This window comes from Aedes albopictus, chromosome 3 (assembly GCF_035046485.1).
Source record: "Aedes albopictus strain Foshan chromosome 3, AalbF5, whole genome shotgun sequence".
In the NCBI taxonomy this organism is placed as follows: domain Eukaryota; kingdom Metazoa; phylum Arthropoda; class Insecta; order Diptera; family Culicidae; genus Aedes; species Aedes albopictus.
Window position 1 is genome coordinate 372,869,888 of NC_085138.1, and position 21,688 is coordinate 372,891,575.

Below are 21,688 nucleotides of genomic sequence, written 5' to 3' on the forward strand. Positions count from 1 at the left end.
CCACAGGCAAACACTTTTGTTCTTCGCGATACTCCGATCGAAACCAGCGACCGGATTATTTTCACCACCGATTCCGTCTCAATTGATCACTTCCTGGGACCATCACCTGATGGCGGGGACCGATAGCAGAGTCACGACGAGTGGACACACAGCGAAGGGGAATCGGATTGAGACCGGCGGAATAATAAACACGCGGAAACTACGGTATAAATGATTTAATAAAAGAATAGCGAAAAGGTACACGTTTGCTCTCGGCGAGTTATTGGCGCGAACTGATGTTCGTTGGTCGGCAGGGTTGCCGTTTATGCTGCGATGTTCAAGGGGTGCGCGGATGTAGCGGAGGGTAATCATCGCTCTCCACAATGCGCAGATTCACCATCGAAAAGTGACTAGGGCCCATATAGCCGAGGCGGTAAACGCACGGGTATTCAGCATGACCATGCTGAGGGTGACGGGTTCGATTCCCGGTCGGTCCAGGATCTTTTCGTAAAGGAAATTTCCTTGACTTCCTTGGGCATAGAGTATCTTCGTGCCTGCCACACGATATACACATGCAAAATGGTCATTGGCAGAGGAAGCTCTCAGTTAATAACTGTGGAAGTGCTCATAGAACACTAAGCTGAGAAGCAGGCTTTGTCCCAGTGAGGACGTTGCGCCAAGAAGAGGAGAGGATGTGACTAGGTTCAACCGAATAATTGTTGAGAAGGTTCGCACTATGCTGATAGAATCGCATGTTCCAAAAGCGTAGTTTTCATGAATGCCCGGATGTGATAACTGGCTGGAGGCAATCGATGATGAGCTACGGTCCATGAAGGGAAATAGCGTGTGGAAGATGACGTCCTGTCCACGCTGCGTGAAGCCCCTAAAGTACAAGAGGGTATTTCGAGTGAAGGAGGATGAGAATAGCCAGGCCGTACGTTACAAGGCTCGACTGGTAGCGAAGGGCTTCCTTCTTAGCTTCCTACAACGTCAAGGTGTGGATTTTGAAGAAACATATGCACCAGTTGCCGAGCTATGTATCAACCATCCGGACTGTGCTGGCGGTAGGCGTCCACAAGCAATTCTATGTCCACCAATTGGACGTTAAAACTGCGTTTTTACATGGAGAACTCAAGAAGGAAATCTGCAATGAAGTCCCTGAAGGTGTCCAGGCTCCTCCGAACATGGCATGCAAGCTCCTCAAATCTATATGGGCTGCTGGAACGAGAAATTCGTCACGAATACTGTTTAGGTACACATCAGAAGCGATGAAGAAGATGAGATATACGTTGACGATGTACTAATCGCGAGGAGGAAATTGAAGTCCATTATTCGTTTGAAGCAGCAACTTTCAACCGATATCTGTATGATCCGCCTGCGGGTCAGCACGCCACTTTCTTGGGATGGAAATTGCATACAATCGTGAAGCTGGAACTCTTCAACTTTCGCAGCAGACGTATGTGGCAAGGAACGTGTAGAACTTCGGATTGGATGAATGTAATCCAGCAAAGTCACCCATGGAGACAGGACTGCAACTACAACGCAATGGAACACCTACAAGAAAATTGTACAGAGAGCTGCTGGGCAGCTGTGTGTTCGACCGGACATACGCTTTCCAGTCGGGTATCTAGGCCGGTATAAACACTATAAACAAAATCCAATGGAATCGCACTGACAATGTTTGGAGAGAGTCGTGCGATATCTGATGGGAAGTTCCAATGCCGTACTGGAATTTCGACTACAAGACACCAATCCGTCTATTGGATTTCCTAACTGGGCAGCTGATATAATGAAGACCGGAAATCGGTGACCGGAAATGTATTCAAAGTTTTCAGATCAACTGTTTCATGGTACAGCAAGAAGCAAACTACGGTTGCCACATCTTCAATTGAATCGGAATACGTCTCCTTGAGTGCAGCCACTGCAGAGGCACTTTGGTAGACCGGAGTTCTAGTAAACATGAATATCAATGATCCGAAGACACCAGTAATCATTTTTGAGGACAATGTTGAGGCTGTATCGACATGGCCAACCATTTGAAAACGAAATGAAGCATGCACATTAAGGTTTCGAAAAATGCCAAGTTATACCTCCTAAATCAGTTGTTTTGGACTCCCAGAAGCTACGTTCAAAATTTGAGCAAAATCAGTTGAGCCTAAGGGGGCGCTCAAAATGCTTGAAGTTTGTATAGGAAAACTTGGCCTGTATGTATGTACTACCGAGTGCTCCACAGTTGTCACAAGAAAAAGTTTTTGTTAGCACGGAAGAAAAGGAATGGTAGTTCTATAAATCAGGACTCACAAAATGTCCTTTATGAGCACTTCCGACTCAGGTTAAACTATTAGATAGAATCATGCGCAGTGAATTAGACTATTATTTACGTCTTCTTTAACTTTCATTCCACAGATGTTACACCAGCTTCGTTTACGGGAAAACGTTCAGATAAAGGAAAAACACCAAAAAAGCATCAAAAGCGAAACCCAGTCGCAGAGGACGTGGTTCAGAAGGCGCTGGAAGAAGTCAAGTGCGGTACCCTGACCTATTATGCGGCAGCGCTGAAATATGGGATTCCTCGCACAACACTTCAATACCGCCTTAGCGATGTATACAAACATAAGGGATCGCGTGGACCTTATACGGTACTGACATCGGCTGAGGAAGAGGAAATCGTCAGTTGGCTGAAGGACAAAGAACGAAAGGGTCACCCAATAACTCAGAATACTATTCAAAGCAAGGTCACCAGTTTTCTGAAAGCGCATCCGAGAGTGACGCCTTTCAAAGACGATACGCCTGGTAGGTGATAGTCATGATGAGCATCATAAATATACTTTGATTACTCACTATTCTGATTTTAACTGATCTTTTTCTCCAGGAAAAACATGGATCAAATTGTTTTTGAAACGCCACCAAGATCTGGACCTACGAAGTCCCGAGTCGGTGAGCTTGAGCAACTCCAAAGAGACCGAAAAGCAGATAAGGCTTTGGTTCAACAAAGTGCACAGTTACCTACTTGAAAACAATATGGCGGAAATTCTCGACAATCCATCTCGAGTTCTCAACGGCGACGAATCCAGCTTCAGTTTGAGCCGCACGCCTAGAAAAGTCGTTGTGTCGGCCGGAAATAAAAGCGTGTCATTCGAAGAAACCCCCAACAGCATGCTGAATGTAACGGTTATGTTCACTTTTGCGGCGGACGGAAGCGTGTTCCCCCCTGGCATCGTTCTGCCGGGAAAGCGCGTTAGCCCAGATATAGTCCAATCCGTCCCGACCGATTGGGGATTGGGAACCTCGGGTACCGGTTGGATGGATACCTGCAACTTTGTCAAGTACATAAGAACAGTACTGTTACCAGCACTGAAAAAGAAACGAACCAAATTCCCTGTCATCTACTTCTTGGATGGTCACAAAACGCATACTGCTTTAGAGGCTGCGGATGAGTGCAATAAGCTGGGCATCATTTTGATGGGCCGGATCCCTAACGCCAGTCGAATCCTTCACCCGGCGGACGTGGCAATTTTTTGGCCGCTCAAATCGAGCTGGGGCGATTTCGTTGATGCTTGGCGGAATACGCATGACAACATGGAACTGACCACGGTTACATTTGGACCACTGTTGAGAGAGGCAATGGAGCTGACTTTCAATGAAAAGACTATAACCAGTGGATTTGCAACTTGTGGTCTGTTTCCGTTCAACCAGGATGCTGTTAACTACTCCAAATATTTAGCAGAAAGCTCGGAGAACGGACTGAGTGATGGTGTTACAGAAACTGGAGATTCCCGTGACCCTGTGATGAACAGTTCATATTCTGGCTGTAGTGTTTACAGTAAAGGTGAGTAATTGAGTGTCAGAGTACTTCAAAGAGATTATGAAATAAAGATCAGATCAGTTGTTATACATCTCGGTGTTAAAGTACCGTATTCAGTTCGGTAAAAGTTCAGCAAGAAATAACCGAACGTTCGGTAAACTATATCATATCATCGATCATTTTTACCGAACATTCGGTAAAAAGTTACTGAACTTCAGTAAAACCAAAGATTTTTAGTATATTTGGTAAAACTTTGCTGAGCTTCGGTAATCCAAACAAATACCGAATCATCAGTTTGCGTGGGTTGTGTGATACCGTGACACCGATTGTATTATGTTAATTTTTTAAATGCTCCCTTTATGCTTACAGACGCACAACCAGACAAAGATGAGACGATGAACCATTCGAGTACGCCATCTTGGACAGATAAGTTGTTCTTGATTATAGCTACTAGATTTTCGTAGTTTTTCGTAGTGAAAATTCACATCGAAGTGTTAAATTGTGCTGAAATTAACTAGCTTAAACCAGATCTAAGTTCAATAGTGCAGAAACGTGAAAGAGTGCGCGAAAGTGAGGTTTTTTTTTCTTGCGGCGTCCGCCAACGGGGAATGAGGAAACGAAGGAGCCATCATGGAGACGGATGACATAGAAAAACCACCACCAATACCACCACCGTTACATCCACCATCAACGTCAGGCACAGTACCGAAAACGGCGAAAGGAACAAGCAACGAGTTACCCCCAACGGGTCAACAAAATGACAAACCAAAGCAGGACTACCTCTACACCGACAAAGATGAAGGACCATTCCGCGTCTACGTGGAATTGAATGACTCGGACCAGCAGAAGAGTATCAACAAAATCTCAGTAGGAAGGATGCTCCGTAAGGTTTTCGGAATCACAAATCACGTCACGGAAATCAAAAATGCAGGAAGGAAGAAGGTACTAGTGTACACTAACACCTTTACAGCGGCAAACAGACTCGTCCAAAACAACGTAGTAGGAAGCTACGGATACAAGGCCTACATCGCGAAACACCTGGTCTCGGTCACAGGCGTCATAGCCGGGATCCCGACAGACCTATCAGATGAGGAAATCATGCAAGATCTACACAGCCTGGTTCCGGTCATGGAAGTCTACCGTTTTCATCGGTTCGTCAACAATGCGAAAATCCCTTCGACTAGAGTTAGCGTTACCTTCAGAGCCAGCAAGCTGCCAGAGCTTGTCAAACTATTCAGTTGCTCCATCAAAGTCGAGCCTTTCTATCGGAAAGCGTTCCTTTGCCTCAACTGTTTGCGCTACAATCATAAGGCGGTGAACTGTCGCAGCTCTCGACGATGCCACGGCTGTGGTGAGCGTCACGAATCGGAAGAAGACTACAAAGGATGTTCGAAACCGCACCGCTGCATATACTGCAAGAAGAATCACAGCACCACAGATGAGAATTGCCCAGAGCGTCAACGTCAGAACAACATCAAGTCGGTCATGGCTCACAAAGCCCTAACCTTCTTCGAAGCCAAGGAACTTTACCCCATCCCCACTTCAAACAGCTTCAATGCACTCGCTGCGTTCATCGATGAACCAAAGCCAGGAGCGGAAGGAGATCAGGACTACGCATCGCAAGTAAGGAAAGAAGTTTTCAAACCCGCAATCAAGCACCGTGCTCGAGATATACGAAGGAAGAAGCCAGAACCAACGAAGTCGGACTCCGAAGAGGAAGAAAGAAAACGGATCCGTAAAACACCATCAAACGTAAACAACGGAACAGCATTGAACAATCCACAAAGGGTGAATGAACAGGAGCAATGGAGAAAAAAGCTACACGACGCGCGAAGCCAACAAGCCACGACATCACAAGCAACGATTAATTACGCTATTCAGGAAGCTCTACAACGCTATTACAGCGCGATAATTGCAGATTGCACTCTTCAAGGACAAGCGAGAGAAAACTTGATAGAGACAAGCAAAAGATACCTGAGCTATGACGTGATCCACAAAGAGTAATACGCAAACCTTCTAAACATACCAAAAATGGATAAGAAAAAAGAAATAAAAATAATGCAGGTCAACATACAGAGCGTCTCGAAACACAAAGAAGAATTGCAGCGGACACTAGCCACAGGGCAGTACACGGCAGCCCTGGTTTCGGAAACGTGGACGAAAGCAGACAGAGAAACCTCCAAGCAGTACAACATCAGCGGATTCAATAAAGTATTAAAATCCAGACACGACGGATATGGTGGTGCGGCTATATACCTGCACAGAGACTTTGGATTCCAGACAATCGATATGCCAGCAACCAGTGACGGTAGCCAATGCGTGGCTATCTACGTCCCTATTCTAAAACTAGTATTAGTTGCTCTATATGCAGCACCTTCAACCCCTTTACAGGACTTTCAGCAGGACATCAACCTAATTCTAGCTGAACTAGAGAAATACCCCAATGCAATTTTAGGCGGAGATCTAAACAGCCATCACACACAGTGGGGAAACGAAAAAACATCGCCGAGAGGAGCGGTAGTACTACAGGAAACCAACAATTCAGACATGATAATGCTGAATGATGGTAGCCCAACGTATCGACCGCAGCAGTTGAACAAAAAAGCAACCGCTATCGACCTCACGCTGGCCTCGAGTAACATCGTGCTGGACTGTACTTGGACCGTCCTCGAAGAAGCAATAGGTAGTCATCACTTGATAATCGAGATAAAGTACAAAGCAGGACTCCGGGATAAAGAAAGGTACGTGTTCAACAAAAAACAGATCGAATCAGACTTGGCCAAGGTAGGTACGGATACAGTCAACGGTATCGGTGACCTCACCCGGGAAATAGGAGTCATCATAAAAAGAAACCGAATAATCAACCGATATGAACCAAAATATTGGTGGAGTGAGGAGGTGGAGTCGGCTTGGTGTGCCAAGCAGCGTGCGTTGGCGACATTCAACAAGAATAGCACAATGGACAACCTGATTGAGCTGAAACGGTGCGCCGCCGTTTTTACCAGGAAGAAAAAGCAAAATATAAAGGAGAGCATCAACAAGTTTGCTGAGCAAGTGGACCCGCAAACCAGTTCAGCAGAACTGTGGTCAAAAATTCGACGTCTAACTGGGAAGAAAACAGCCACGCGTAACAACATCATCCAGGATAGTCCAGAACTTGCTAAGGAGTTCATGGATTTACACCTAGGACCAAACGACATCTACAGAGAAGAAGCTACGAGCTACTTGCAAGTAGCGAACTCCAACATTATCGACCAAACCAAATGGAGCAACATCCTCAATCGTAAGAAATCATCGGCCCCTGGAACAGATCGCATCACGTATGAAATGCTGAAATCACTGAAGCCTCAGGTGTCACAACTCATCCTGATCGATCTTAACAACTATTGGAGACAAGGCAGTCTACCACACCAGCTAAAGGAAATCGGCATCGTAGCAGTACCGAAGCCCGGCAAGGATAACACCACCGCCGCAGGAAACAGGCCCATAGCACTGTTACCTACCCTAACTAAAACTATCAATTCGGCTATACTAGATGAACTGAACCAGATCATCGATAGCCGGGAGCTGCTGCCCAAACTGTCTTTTGGATTCCGGAAAGGACAGTCGACATCCACATGCACCTCATATATCGTGAACCTCATCCAATCAAATAAACGGAAAGGACTAACCACCATCGCTGTCTTCCTAGACCTGAGTAACGCTTTCAATGCGGTTCGCACGGACAAACTGGAAGAACTATTGGGAAGGTTGAAAGTACCGCAGGAGTATATATGTTGGATAGCGTCGTTCCTACGCAATCGCACCGTAACCCTTAGATGTGGAGAAGAGGACATCAAGAGAATCATAAGTAATGGCCTGCCGCAAGGTGATGTTCTGTCGCCGACCCTATTCAACTTGTATACAGCCGGATTGCACAACACCACTGATGAGAAGGTAACACTGGTACAGTATGCGGATGATTTCACCCTCATAGTGACTGGGACCAACACGGAAAACGCCAAGCAAGCTGCGCAAGAGCAACTCGACAAATTCCAAGAGCAGGCACAGGATTTGAACTTGGTGATAAATCCAGAAAAAACCAAAGCGATACTCTTCAAAGCCACTAACGTTGACCTGGGACTAAAGGTCGCAGGGAAACCCGTCGAAACAGTCATCAACTATAAACACTTGGGAATATATCTGGATCGTTCTATGAGTTTCGGAGCACATATCCGAGAACTCTGCGGCAAAATACAGGATCGTTTAAATATGCTGAAGGTCATCGCCAAGATAAAACACGGCGGACATCCGGAAACCATGAGAATGCTCTACAAATCGCTAATACGAAGTGCACTAGAATATGGGTGCACTGCATTTGGTAACGCCAGTAAGACCAACAGAGAAAAGCTACAGGTGATCATCAACCAGTGCTGGCGTAAAGTAACTGGTTGTTCAAGAACTACCCCGAGAAACACACTGGCGGCCTTGGCAGGAGAAAGCCCATTGGACATACGCTTGGAGCAAGTAACCTGTAAGGAGGTGGCCAAACACATTCAAAACGACAGTGTGGTAGCAGAGCAGCTACTTCAACTGAGAGGACAGGATATTCCAGACGATATGCTCACACTGCTGGAACGAACGTATCTAAAACATCTAAACGTATTTGACGCGATCCTACCGAATATCACGGTTTACCAACATCAGCCGTTGGACATTCAAGTCACGCTGATGGAAGGAGCACCAGCGAAAAGGAACTGTAATCCACGAGTCCTAAAACAAGCCTTCTTGTACCTGCAAAACACCAAATATAAATTCCGACCGAACATCTACACAGATGCTTCAAAAATTGAGGACGCCTGCGGAGTAGGAGTATTCTGTGCAGCCACGAAGCATAGAATCAGCCTGAAGTTGGATACGGAAACATGCATAATGACTGCGGAGCTATACGCTATACTAGTGGCACTGAAGTACTTGCAAAGCGAGTGCATCGAGGGAGCAGTACTGTTCACAGATTCTCTGTCATCCTGTCAGTTGATTGAGGGTCTGTTGGCGAATCCTAGGAGAAACTCGGTTATCCAGAAAATCGTAGAGATTGCAACAACCATGAACGTGACAATACAGTGGATCCCAAGCCATTGCGCAATCGAAGGCAACGATATAGCAGACGAACTGGCAAAGGCCGGTGTATACTCGGACCAGGTCCTGGAAAACGGAATATTGATTAACGATGCACTCCACACCTTCAACCAACTACGAATCGAAAATACGAACAACTGGTATTGCACTTATGCAGAAGAGAAGGGGAAACATTTCTTCTCGATACAGCCAAGTTACAGCGATCACCCTTGGTACAAAAACAAGCCACTAAATAATTTGGAGATTCGAGGCCTGAACCGCTTGATGGCCGGACACAGCTTCGCGAACAACTGGCTGGCCAAGATGAAAATTGTAGACGACCCGGACTGCGACGTTTGCCTAACCGAGGATACGGCAGACCATGTAGTTTTGCACTGCAATAAATACGCTATCACCCGCTCGGAGTATGACTTCGATGGAAAATTCCGGACGCTTGTAGACCTGTTTAAATCCAATGATGTGGACACATTCCGAGACGTTGTACGCTTTTTGAGAAAAGTGAAAAAGGAACTGTAAACAACAAAATCGGTGCTTGAGTTTGTGCCCAAGTACCAGATGCCCGACCGCGTTGGCATCAAACAGAGCGCAAACACGAAACCCACTGGGCATATGGTCTCTGTCACCGGTCCCATCACAAATAAGAAGAAGAAGAAGAAGAAGAAGAAGAGACGATGAACGAGGTGTCAAGTCTGGAATCAACACCGCCGGCCTTTATCGAAGTCGACGTCAAAGTGGAGCAGTTAAGCGAAATGGATCCCAATGTAACGGAGAATTGCAGCGATTGTCCCGATTCCGATAAGCTGATGTACCAGGAGAGCAGCCATAAAGGTAAGTTTCGATTAGCAGTTAATTTTTCACAATCAGAACCTACTAGGTACATAGGTATTAGGGCTGCAAAACGGCTACTCGATAAGGAAAGCTCTGGTCCTCACTACATAGTTTCTAACTCATGCTTCCACGGGTGGAGCGATGACAAAGACCGCCAGCTAAGAGTTGTGTGCTTAGCTGGTAGTGTAGTTTGGGCACTGTTGTCCTTCTGGACTTCAGTTATGTCGTTTTCGTTTTTGATTCAGTTCCAACCTGGGTTGGAACTGGATCAGATCACAGTTTCAACCCCAACCCGACTTCGGTTTCGCTTGTACTAAAGTTTGTTTGACGTTGTTTGTTTACACATTTTCCGCCGATCCAGTTTCAACCCAGGTTCAAAAACGAATTCGACATTAGATTGAGGAGGTACGTCCCGAGCGTCTGTTCATCAAGCAGGTGCGGCTCAAACAGCGCATGTTCTGGCATCCAGCGGATGAGTATGAAATGTTCCTCCACTGGAAGCTATACGTAAGATGGCAGCCCTATCACAGTGGATAGGGAACCTTAGGCCAACAACCTAATGGTCCCCAAACATAAAAACCGTTACAGAAATTGAAAATGAAAGATTACGAACTGATTCAACGGCAACGACTTTTGGCGCGAAATAACGGACAAGGATTGGAACTTGGAATGTATTAACTCTAGCCGAGCAGGATAAACTGGCACAACTTGTCAATGAGGCATCCCCTATGAATGAAGCTTGAGATCCTAGAGCTAGAACTGAGTGAAGCCGTTGGCCCAACTTTGGAGAACACAGACTGGCTTGTGGGGATTAAATTCTGCTATACTCTGGCGGGTCGCCAGGCCATTTTTTGAAAAATCTGGATGATTTAGGAGGTTTTGTCTGGAAAAGTCTGGATTGTGGGAAAAACCCTACAAATTCCGGGCAAAACCTTACAAATTCCGAGAAAAACCTTACAAATCCCGAAAACAAATGTCTGGATCTTCTAGATTTTTGCAAAATGAGACCTCAAAAATCTGGATAAATCCAGATAAATCTGGAAGGTTGGCAACGCTTCCTACGAGGTGAACACGGTCCTCGTCACCGTGGAGTTGGTTTCCTGTTCAGCGCTCACGCCCACGCTGCGCTCATGAAGTGGGAATTTATTAATGAGAGGATAATTGTAGTCAGATTCAGAACACGGGTTCGAAATCTTACCAAGATCCAATGTTACGCGCTAACCGATGCTGCCGAAATGCAAGACAAAGAGAGCTTTTACAGCCAACTGAAGGTTGTTCCTTAGTTACAACTCGGACTACGGACAAGGAACTCATAGGACGCCATGATCTCGGAGAAATGAGCAAGAACGTAGATCTGTTAGCAAATCAATTTGTGGCAACAATGACATGGTGATTGATGTTTCCCCGTCGACCAGTGCATAAAGTAACATGGGTTTCCCGTGATGGTTTCATGGAAAATCAAATCGACCACATCTGCGTCAGCCGAAAATGGAGACGGAGCATTCTTTATGTTGTCGACGGAAACGTAGCGTCGACATTGCGTCCGATCATCATTTTATAATCGGCAAGATCCGGCTGCGCATTGCACGGATTCATCGACAGGAGGAGAAAATCGGGCGACGGTTCAACACACGCCAACTGGAAGATGCTGCGGTGAATAGGTCCTTCGTCGAGGAGCTAGATAACCATGCTACGGATATTCCGGAAGGTTGAAGCGTAGAAAATGAATGGAGCGCCAACAAGAACGCCTTCATCGCTACCGGCGAGAATAGTTTGGGTGAGCTACGCACCCAGAGAAAGCAGTGGATCACAGATGACACCTGGAGGAATATAGAGGAGCTAAGAAACGTCAAAACCGCAATAGAGCAAGCGAAAACACAAGGAGCCAAATCCGTAACCCGTCAGCGCTATCTAGCTCTCGAGAAGGACGTGAAGCGCTCATGTACGCGGGAAAAAAAGAGCGTGGGCGAATTCCCAAACCGACGAAGACGAAAAAGCCGCAGATGCTGGCCTTAGTGGGGCTAATATGAATGCACCGATGCCCGTGAAAGACACTTCTGAACTGTTACTGACTGACCTGGCTGACCAGTTGAAACGCTGGTTCAAGCACTTTGGAAACCTTTTTCAAGTGTCGGCCATGCCATCAACACCTCAGCATGATCCGCCAAGGGTTCGATGCATTACCCGTATCAATACCGAAGCTCCATAGATAGGAGATAGAGACAGGAGATAAAAACAGCCATCCGTAGCATGAAATCGAACAGAACCCCGGGGGTCGATCGCATATCAGTTGAGATGCTCAAAGCTGAACCCGTAGTATCTACACAACTGCTGCATCAATTATTCTGCAACATCTGGGAAACCGCTAAATTCGACTAGGTAGATGTCAGGCGTCTTCAGGTATCAATACACACCAAAAATCGATTGAGGGTTTCAGCAAAATTTTACTGAATATTGCCAAGCTGAAGGTTGTAACCTGTTCCATTTTCTTGATGTCTGTGGTGAGAATAATTGCTCGCGTACATGGGACCTGTGAGTACCCTCCAGCATCGCCAATCAACAAAAAAGTTTTAATTAGATATGCCATGTCAAATCACCACACTGGTACAACATTCACAACAGAACACTTCCTTCAGATCATTCGTTGTCAATTGTCGAATGATCGCACCGCATGCCTCACATGTATGCTCCGCTGGGCGCAAGCTGCTCATGCCTTCGTACTAGACCCCGCCCGACTTCATCCACCACATGATTGCTCCACCAAAATCTTAAATGATCCACCACCCCATAAAAACCAAGACCTTGGTATTAGGAACCCTTGCACGATAGTACTCATTCTCTGATAAGAGATCGTAGGTTGATCTCCCCTATCATACCAAAAGCCGATCGTATAGGTATATCCACTTCATCACACACTGCCATGTTCAGACGGTGTAAACTGATAAAACCAATGCCACTCAAATTGATAGCCATCAGTTGTCGGTTGCAAGTCAAGCAGACCAGATAGTTATTATCAATCAGTGCGCGAATTAGCAGTTACCGATAGTGTTAAGTGCGGTCTGACCGACGTGAGCGAAAATGCCTAGTGCTTTGTGGATATCAGTGCTAATTGTTCCCAATTGTTTTCCTAGAACGCAGTATAATATTAGGATGGTTCACACAATAAATACGATGGCTTACTGGGAGTGAGCTGAGCAATTCTTTTGAGATCGGTAAGAACCAGTGGCAGTGAATTTCTAACATGATTCGAATGAAAAAGGTGTGATATCCCTGAGCTAACTCCATGTTTCTACGCCTATCTCAGGCCTTTTCTTGTTACCAACGAGTGTCGTGGTGAAGGTCGTGGTGGTTTCGCTAATGGCATGCAGAGCAGTGGGGCGGCCGGCATGGCGCCGGTGGTCCTCCTCATCTGTCCGGACAGGATTGTTTCCTCAAGCAGACGCCGTGGGATACACCTGCACACAGACACCATACCCAACACAACAACCCTAGAGTAAGACGGTAGGATAAGTAGCAGCAATAAATGTAAGTACTCTAAACCTGATCACTCCATTCTATTTGTGAAATTAGAACTTTTCTTTTGCTCGGGATGACTCGTGTAAGTCAGCGTTTTGGTTCCGCTTTCTCGAACCAGTTTCTTTCTTACGGGTCGAGCAGATGGGTCGGGGGACCAGTGCTCATTGCAACCCGTCTATTTTACTCAAATTTTGTCTCCCTGTCTCATGCGCCCTCTGCGGAGCGGTGACAAGGTCTTAGCAAAAATTCTGCTGAAATTCAGCAAAATTTTGCTGATTTGATCAGTAAACTCTGCTGATCACCAGTAACGTTTTGCTGGACCCTTCAGCTCAGCAAATTCAGCAAAATATTGCTGAAAGCGTTTGGTGTGTAGATCGGCTCCAGAGGCACGTTCTCCTCCATTTGAGAAATTTGTGCCAGGCGTCTTAATAAAGGTGCCCAAAAAGGGATGACCTGACAGTATGCGATAATTGGCGGGGGGTATCATGCTGCTGTGCATCGTTCTCAAAGTCCTCTGCAAAGTAATCCTTAACCAGATACAGGAGAAGATTGACTCAACTCTCCGACCGCCGCAAGCAGGATTCCGTGCTGGACGATCCTGTATGGACCATATTGTCACGCTCTGATTACGAAAAAGCGTTCGTCCGTCTCAAACACGAAAATATGTGGGAAGCCCTCAGGCGACATCCTTGCGCCTGAGAGAATCATCGGCCTCATTGAAGCACAGTACAGGGCATTTTCGTGCAGAGTACTGCACAATGGTGTCTTGTCCGATCCCATCCGGGTCGTTGCTGGAGTGAGGCAAGGATGTTGTATACTATCACCGCTACTATTCGTCATCGTAATCGACGAGATCCTGGTAGGTGCGATTGATGGTGAACCAAATCGTGGGTTGCTGTGGCAGCCCATTACCATGGATCACCTAAATGACAGAGTAAGGTCGATGATCTTGCCAATCGCTCTTCGGCGGCAGGTCTCATCATCAACGTCAACAAGACCAAAACGTTGGATGTAAAACGGTCAACCCTTCGAACTTTACGGTAGCTGGCCAAGCAGTGGAGAATGTTGAAAGATTCCAATATCTTAGTAGCTAAATGGCGGCCGATGGCGGCACCAAGATTGACCGACATATGTAGGTGCACGGATCAAGAAGGCGAGGGCTACCTTTGCGAGTTTATAAGAAATGTATGGAAAAACAATCATAGTCGACGCACCAAAATCCGAATTTTCAACTCGAACGTGAAATCCGTGCAGCTGTACGTCAGTGAAACTTGGTGTGTATCAGTGGAGAACACTCAACGGCTGCAGGTCTTCATCAAAAGGCCTGCACAATGGCCTCACATTTGAATCTCCAACGTGGAGCTCCATCGTCGGTGTCATCAAAAGTTGATAGTGACAGAAATTTGGGGGCAAAAATGAAGGTGGGTCGGCGACACTCTACGCAAGTAAGGAAACAAAATCTGCAAACAACCGTTAGATTGAAACCCAGCAGGACATCGCAGCAGAGGCAGGTTCAGAGACTCATGGCGGCGCAGCCTCAACAAAGAAATAAAAGAAGCCGACATCAATTTTACTTGACCACAGGTCAAGGCGATGATGGCGGGCAATCGCCCAGGATGTAGATCTTTCAATTCGGCCCTCTTCATCACCGTGGGTGCTCAGGACTAGAATGAAATAAATAAATGTTATTTAGGTATCTGTTACTTTCACACGCCGTTGACTAACACACAAAAATTGTCGTAACGAACACTCCGTAGTTGACTAGAGCGAGCGGAATTGCACAGAAAATGGCACATTTCCCAAATGGAGGAGAACGTGCCTCTGCAGCCGACCTGCTGATGTCCTCTACAGGTTCCACGATCCACGCAACCCTTTAAAACATATGTACACAAAACGTACGGTGGTTAAATCTGTCCTATAAGCACTTCCATCGTCGACTTTTATGTTAAACCTTTAGACACAGACAAACAGACGTAACACTTGCGAAATTTCCATCGACCACGCTTTTAACGATCTTGTTAACGATCATTTTAAATTTTCATAGTTGTGGCTTTCACAACCAGAGGCGCGCGCATCGTTTTTCTATTCGTTTGACGTTTCACACTAGCGCCTTCTGTTGACGATATTGCACAACACAGTGTTTCGTGCAACTTTTCCACCAGATGGGTAGTGTGAACTGGGCGATGGATTTCCATGAAAATCGTTCAAGGTGTTACGTCTGTTTGTCTGTGCCTTAGATATCTTCATTGCGCTGTGAATTAGGCAAATATTGATTCAGTTATTCCATAATTCACCTTCAACTATAATTTCACAGATATTACACCAACATCACACCAACAACACCAACATCAACAAAGTCCCGATAAGAAAAAAATACGGAAACAGTATAGAAAGCGAACCCCAATCGCAGAGCAAATGGTTCTGAAGGCACTTCAAGAAATCAAGTGCGGTACCCTGTCCTATTATGCGGCAGCGAAGAAATACGGGGTTCCTCGCACAACGCTTCAGTACCGCCTTAGCGATGAATATAAACATAAGGGAACGTGTGGACCCTATACGATATTCACAACGGCCGAGGAAGAGGAAATCGTCAGTTGGCTGAAGGAGAAAGAACGAAAGGGACACCCAATAACCCAGCGATGTCTTCAAAACAGAGTGAAAGGTTTTCTGAAATCGCATCCAAGATCGACACCTTTTACAAACAATATTCCTGGTAAGTGATAGTCATAAACAAAAACCATAAAAATGCTTTGAAATTGGGAGATGTTTGGACGAGCACAAAAACTGTTTTGCTTACTATTTTACCTTTTTTTCTAGGAAAAACATGGATCAAATTGTTTTTGAAACGCCACCAAGATCTGATCCTACAAGATTCCCGTGTAAAGCCCAAAAAAAGAATGAAAAGCAAATAAATAAAGCTTTGGTTCAACAAAGTGCACAGTTACCTACCCGGCGACAATATGGCGGAAATACTCAAGAATCCTTTTCAAGTTCTCAACAGCGACGAATCCAGCTTCAGACTGAGCCCCGTGGGTCCGATCGAAAATAAAAACGTGTTGAATGTAACTGTTACCCAAGCAACAACATACATGTTATATTAGAGCTACGACATCGCAAGTTTTAGATAATTTAACATAATTCTAGCATTTTGTTAAAATTACGTCAAATTAGCTTCTATACAACTAAAACTTGCGCTGCCATAACTCTTATCTAGCATGCGTGTTGCTTGGGTATGTTCGAGTTGAGACGTACTCCAATCGGTCCCGCCCGATTGAGGATTGGGAATCTCGGACAACGCTGGGATGGATACCCACAGTTTTGTCAAGTACATAAGAAGAAGTTCTCTATCCAACACTTAAAACGAAAAGAACCGAATTCCCTGTCATCTACTTCTTGGATGGCCACAAATCGCATACAGCTTTAGAAGCTGCGGATGATACAATAAGGTGGGAATCACGTCCCGATCACTTAAATCGAGCTGGAACGAATTGGTAGATGCTTGGCGCAATGAGCATGAATTCGAGCGATGGACGCGTCCTTCAAGAATAGATAGGAATAGACTATAATTAACGGATTTGCAGTTTACGGCCTGTTTTCATTCGACCAGGATGCTGTAAGCTACTCCAAATGTTCAGCAGGATGCTCGGGGATCGGGCTGAGTCATGGCATTATAGAAATCGAAGGTTCACGTGACCCTGTGGCTGTGATGAACAGTTCATATTCTGGCTGTAGTGTTTACAGTAAAGGTGAGTAATTGAGTGCTCGAGCATTTCAAAGAGATTTTGAAATAAAGATCAGATCGTATCCGAGCGTGTAACAATATATGTACAGTAGACGTTCGATAACTGCAACATGTTTACGTTTCACTTAGCGAACAAAATTCGTTAACTGCAACGTCAGACAGGCGTCAACAACTCGTCAATTGACGTTAAATGAACGTAAAATTCATTCAACTGTTCATTTGGGCTAACCTGGCGCACCGGTTTGACGGATAGCGGTGCGATAACTGCAAATTTGTTGCACTTACCGAACTTACAGTTAAAAAGCGTTGCAGTTAAACCACTTGCACCGACCGAACGTCTACTGTAATATATGTAACATGTTCACGTTTAACCTTTTTTTTTTCTCCGATTTCCTGTGAACGAAACCTTCCGTTCAAAAACTTCAAGGGCGCATTAGTATTCTGCACGTGGAGCCTATGCTTCGTGCCCATAGAGGACTACAGGTCTTATCAGCGTTTTGTAGATAGTTAACTTCGTGTGACGGTGAACTTTGTTCGATCGTAGAGTTCTGTGGAGTCCAAAGCATGCTCGATTTCCTGCCACAATGCGTCACTGAAGTTCTCTGCTGGTGTCGGTGGTCGGCGGTCATCAGTGAGCCCAAGTACACGAATTCTTCAACCGCCTCGATTTCATTACCGTCGATAAAAATTCGGGTTGGCGGGCACGGTGATTCCTCCCTGGAGCCCTTTGCCATCATGTACTTTCTTCGACACATTAATGTGACTAATCCGATTCTCCTGGCTTCATTCTTCAGTCGGATGTACGTTTCCGCCATCGTCTCAAATTTGCGAGCTATAATATCAATATCATCAGCGAAACCATTCGTGCTTATCCTCGCTCTCCTTATTACACCCTCTAAAGCAATGAACAGCAATCACGAAAGACCATCACCTTTCCGTTACCCTCTGCGAGATACGAAGGAACCCGAGAGTGTCCCTGATACTCGAACTACGCACATCACTCGATCCATCGTCGCCTTGATCAATCGTATCAGTTTATTTGGGAATCTGTATTCTGTAGTCTTCACGGATAATTCGGGTTAATTGCACTGTTGTACTTATTGTATTTCTTTGATATTTTCCGAGCTTATTTATTCACCTTTTCACAAGTCCACATATCACCTCTCTCCCTCTATCTCCCTCTCTTCGTCCCCTTCCCCCTCTGTCACCCACATCTCGGCGTGTTGCTCAATCCATCACAATGTCTTGTCCATATCCGTGCTGCCAGATGCTACAACCCCACCTATTGCTTCTTCGACGTAGTACGGCACGTAGTCGTCATACCTTACGGGTTCACGACGTTTACGTTTTCCTCTGGAATCCTCTGTCTGTGGAAGCGAACCAGCGTTGGTAGTAGAATGCTGGGCGTTTTCCTCCATCAGTTGATGTTCATTGTTCTGCACCCTTTCGTCATCCTTGTCATCGCTAGTCTTGTCATTGCTGTCAGGAACTTTTTTCAAGTGAGTGACATTTCGTCGGAATTCTTTCCCAGACAACGACGAACGGACGGTAGTGTCAGATCCTTTTTTATGGATTACCTGGAACTCCGTCTGCAGTTTGTGATCCTTTTTCATGCGCTTCACCAAAACCCGATCACCTTCTTGGATGTCGCTGTGCTCCGCATGTCGCTTCTTGTCCGAGTACAACTTTCCTTTCGCTTTTTGAAGATTGTCGAAATCCCTCACCGACTCATCGTTAATGGAAGCTGGAACTCTAGGAAGTCTACCCTTGATACGCCGTCCGAACATGAGCTTTGATGGAGCTTCTCCTGTGGTAGAGTGATTGGTCGAATGGTACACCAACAAAAACTCACGCAGCTCCTTACGCCAGTCCTTCCCAAGCTCTTGGGCAATTCGCAACCGCTTGAGAATGGACCGATTCTGCCGTTCCACTTGACCATTCATTTGTGGCCAGTAAGGTATAGTGTTCACCAGCTGAATACCGTACTCCTGGCAAAACCTTTTGAATTCCTCACTGGAAAATTGAGGTCCATTGTCAGCTTTAATAAGAGATGGAACACCGTAACGACCAAAGATTTCGAGCAAGTGTTGAATGGTTTCCTTACACTCCGTGTTGGTCGTCTCGCATACCTCCAGGTATCGGCTGTAACTGTCCACGACTACGAAAAGGTGCTGTCCCTCGGGCAACGGACCAAGGAAGTCGATCGCAATGTCCTCCCAGGGACCAGTAGGCATTTCCTTTCGCATCATTGGTTCTGGGCATCCTGGACTGCAACCAATGTACACCCTCTGCACTTCTTGACGTATGCTTCGACATCTGTATCGAGTTTCGGCCACCAAACAGCCGTTCGAAGGTAAGACTTCATCATTGTCATCCCTGGATGACCATCGTGTGCGATGTTCAATGCTCTTTGACGCAGTACAGCTGGAATCACTATACGGTCCCCGCGAAGAAGCACTCCACCAACGTCGCACAGCCCTGAGGAAATGACACGGAAAGCAATAGGAAGTAAATCCAATGTACCCTCTTTCAAACAAACCAGAATAGATTTGATTTCCGCATCGTCTTGTGTTTTTTCAACCAACTCTTTCCAAGCAATAGCTACAACTCCAGCATCTATAGCAGCAATATGTTGCACCATGACTTCCTCAGCAGAGTCAAACAGTACAGTCGTGCTACATGAGAGACCAGACGTGAAAGAGCATCGGCTGCGTTTTCATCTCCAGGGATATGAACAACAGAATAGTCGAAGCATTGAAGCCTTAAAACCCACCGTTCAATTTGCGGGCAAGGGCGAGACCTAGGGGTAAACAAATACAACAGAGGTTTGCAATCGGTTACCAGTTGAAACTTTCTTCCCAAGAGGTAGAACTGGAATCTTTCCACGGCCCATACTAATGCCAGGGCTTCTTTCTCCGTCTGGCAGTAGGGTATCGCGCCACTTGGGCGGTGGCTTCTATATTCGTCTGTTTTCCACTATAACTCAGTCAGTTTTGAACAAATTGACTTGAAATGTTGTACACGGGTAGATACTATACCTATCTCACCACATTCCAAAAGTTGTGTCAATTGGTTCAAATTTGACTGAGTTATAGTGGAAAACAGACGAATATAGAAGCCACCGCCCAAGTAGCGCGATTCCCTATCGTTTTTCGGTTTCTGTCAAAGACTTCGATGCAAAGCTAATAACTCTCCGATGACCTGCACTATCTGTCTGTATAAGTATTGCCCCGAGTCCCGTAGGGCTTGCATCCGCGATCACCGATGTCGTATTTGTAGCACTGTAAAACCCAAGAATCTGTACTTCTGACATAGCCTGTTTTATCGCTTGAAATGCTTCCTCGCACCGTGAATCCCAGGAAAACTTGACCCCTTTTCTTGTGAGCGCTCTAAGCGGCTCATCCAACGTCGCAAGATAAGGAATAAATTTATTCAAATAGTTCGCAAGCCCCAAAAAACTACGAACTTCACTTTCGTTCATAGGTTGACGAAAAGCTTGAACAGCTGATACCTTTGCACTTGACGGTGTTATGCCCGAGTTGGTGATTTTGTGCCCAAGCCACTCTATTTCTACTGCCCTGAACTGGCATTTCTCAAGGTTCAGCTGAACTCCCCTTTCATTCAACCGAGCCATTACTTTTTCCAGCCGTAAGTTATGCTCTTCCATGTCTCTTCCAACCACAAATATATCATCGAGATACCAATGTGTACCTTCACACCCGCAAAGAATTTCATCGACAACTTTTTGGAAAATCTCCGGTGCCGTTACAAGACCAAAAGGTAATCTTTTAAATCTGAACAGCCCCTTATCCGTAATAAAAGTTAGGATATCGCGTGACTCTGCTGCAATCATGACTTGAAGGAAAGAATCTTGTACATCCAACTTACTCCAAACAGTCCCACTCCCGATTCTAGCTAGTATCTCGTCGATAACCGGCATTGGATGACGTTCTCGCATTACAGCTTGGTTCACTCTTCTGAGGTCCACGCACAAACGGAGTCCACCGTTGGCTTTAGCGACTACGACCAGTGGGGAGACCCACGATGTTGGTCCAGTTTTTGGTTCGATTGTTTCCAATTCCTATTACAGCCGAAAACGTTCCACGTACCAACAAGGGTTCACTGCTGCCATACGACAAGAACGTACGATTCGCCTCCTTTGCGGAGCCAGACACCGGGGTGGTGGTGGCCAGCTTCATTCGTTCCCACGCTTCTACCGTCACCAGGTTCGCATCCGCGCCTGAATCCACCAACATATCCAACGGTACACCCCTACGTCGAATTTCAAAATGTTCGAAGAGTTGCCAGAGAAGAACGCATAGTAGACCTTATCGCTTGTAGTATCGGTTGCCTCTCTGACTGCCTCCTGCCCTTCGACACGACGAACTTTCCTGCTAGGCGAGGAAGTTGGGAATTTTCCCGACTTCTTGGTGGCAGCCAGAACTTTGCACTTAGATTCAAAGTGCCCAACCCGATTACAGTGCCGGCATTGCTTTCCCCGAGCTGGACAGGTTTCTGCAGATGAAATATGACCCGATTTGCCGCAGTTGAAGCAGACAACGTTGGAAAAACGATTATTCTGACGAGCACCGAATGACTTACTGGAGGACGCATAGGGACGAAATTTCTGCAAGGGCTTCTCTCTGACCTTGAATACCTGTTCTGCTGAACCTGAAGACTGCGGCTTTGATAGAACCTGA

At 45.9% G+C, this 21,688-nt stretch overlaps 3 protein-coding genes across 4 annotated transcripts in view; 1 reads left to right on the forward strand and 2 right to left on the reverse strand.

Moving 5' to 3' along the window:
* Window positions 1–21,688, reverse strand: part of LOC109432273 (xaa-Pro dipeptidase) — a 757,159-nt gene that overhangs the window by 431,208 nt on the left and 304,263 nt on the right. The gene's annotated exons all lie outside the window — the stretch shown is intronic.
* On the forward strand, window positions 2,383–9,784 carry LOC134290932 (uncharacterized). Its single transcript, XM_062858165.1, has 5 exons — window positions 2,383–2,772; window positions 2,852–3,808; window positions 4,154–4,173; window positions 9,568–9,730; window positions 9,777–9,784. Exons 2-5 carry the CDS (start codon window positions 3,001–3,003, stop codon window positions 9,782–9,784), a joined length of 999 nt encoding a protein of 332 aa, XP_062714149.1. The 5' UTR covers window positions 2,383–2,772; window positions 2,852–3,000.
* LOC134290933 (uncharacterized) lies at window positions 18,224–19,234 on the reverse strand. Its single transcript, XM_062858166.1, has one exon. It carries the CDS (start codon window positions 19,232–19,234, stop codon window positions 18,224–18,226), a length of 1,011 nt encoding a protein of 336 aa, XP_062714150.1.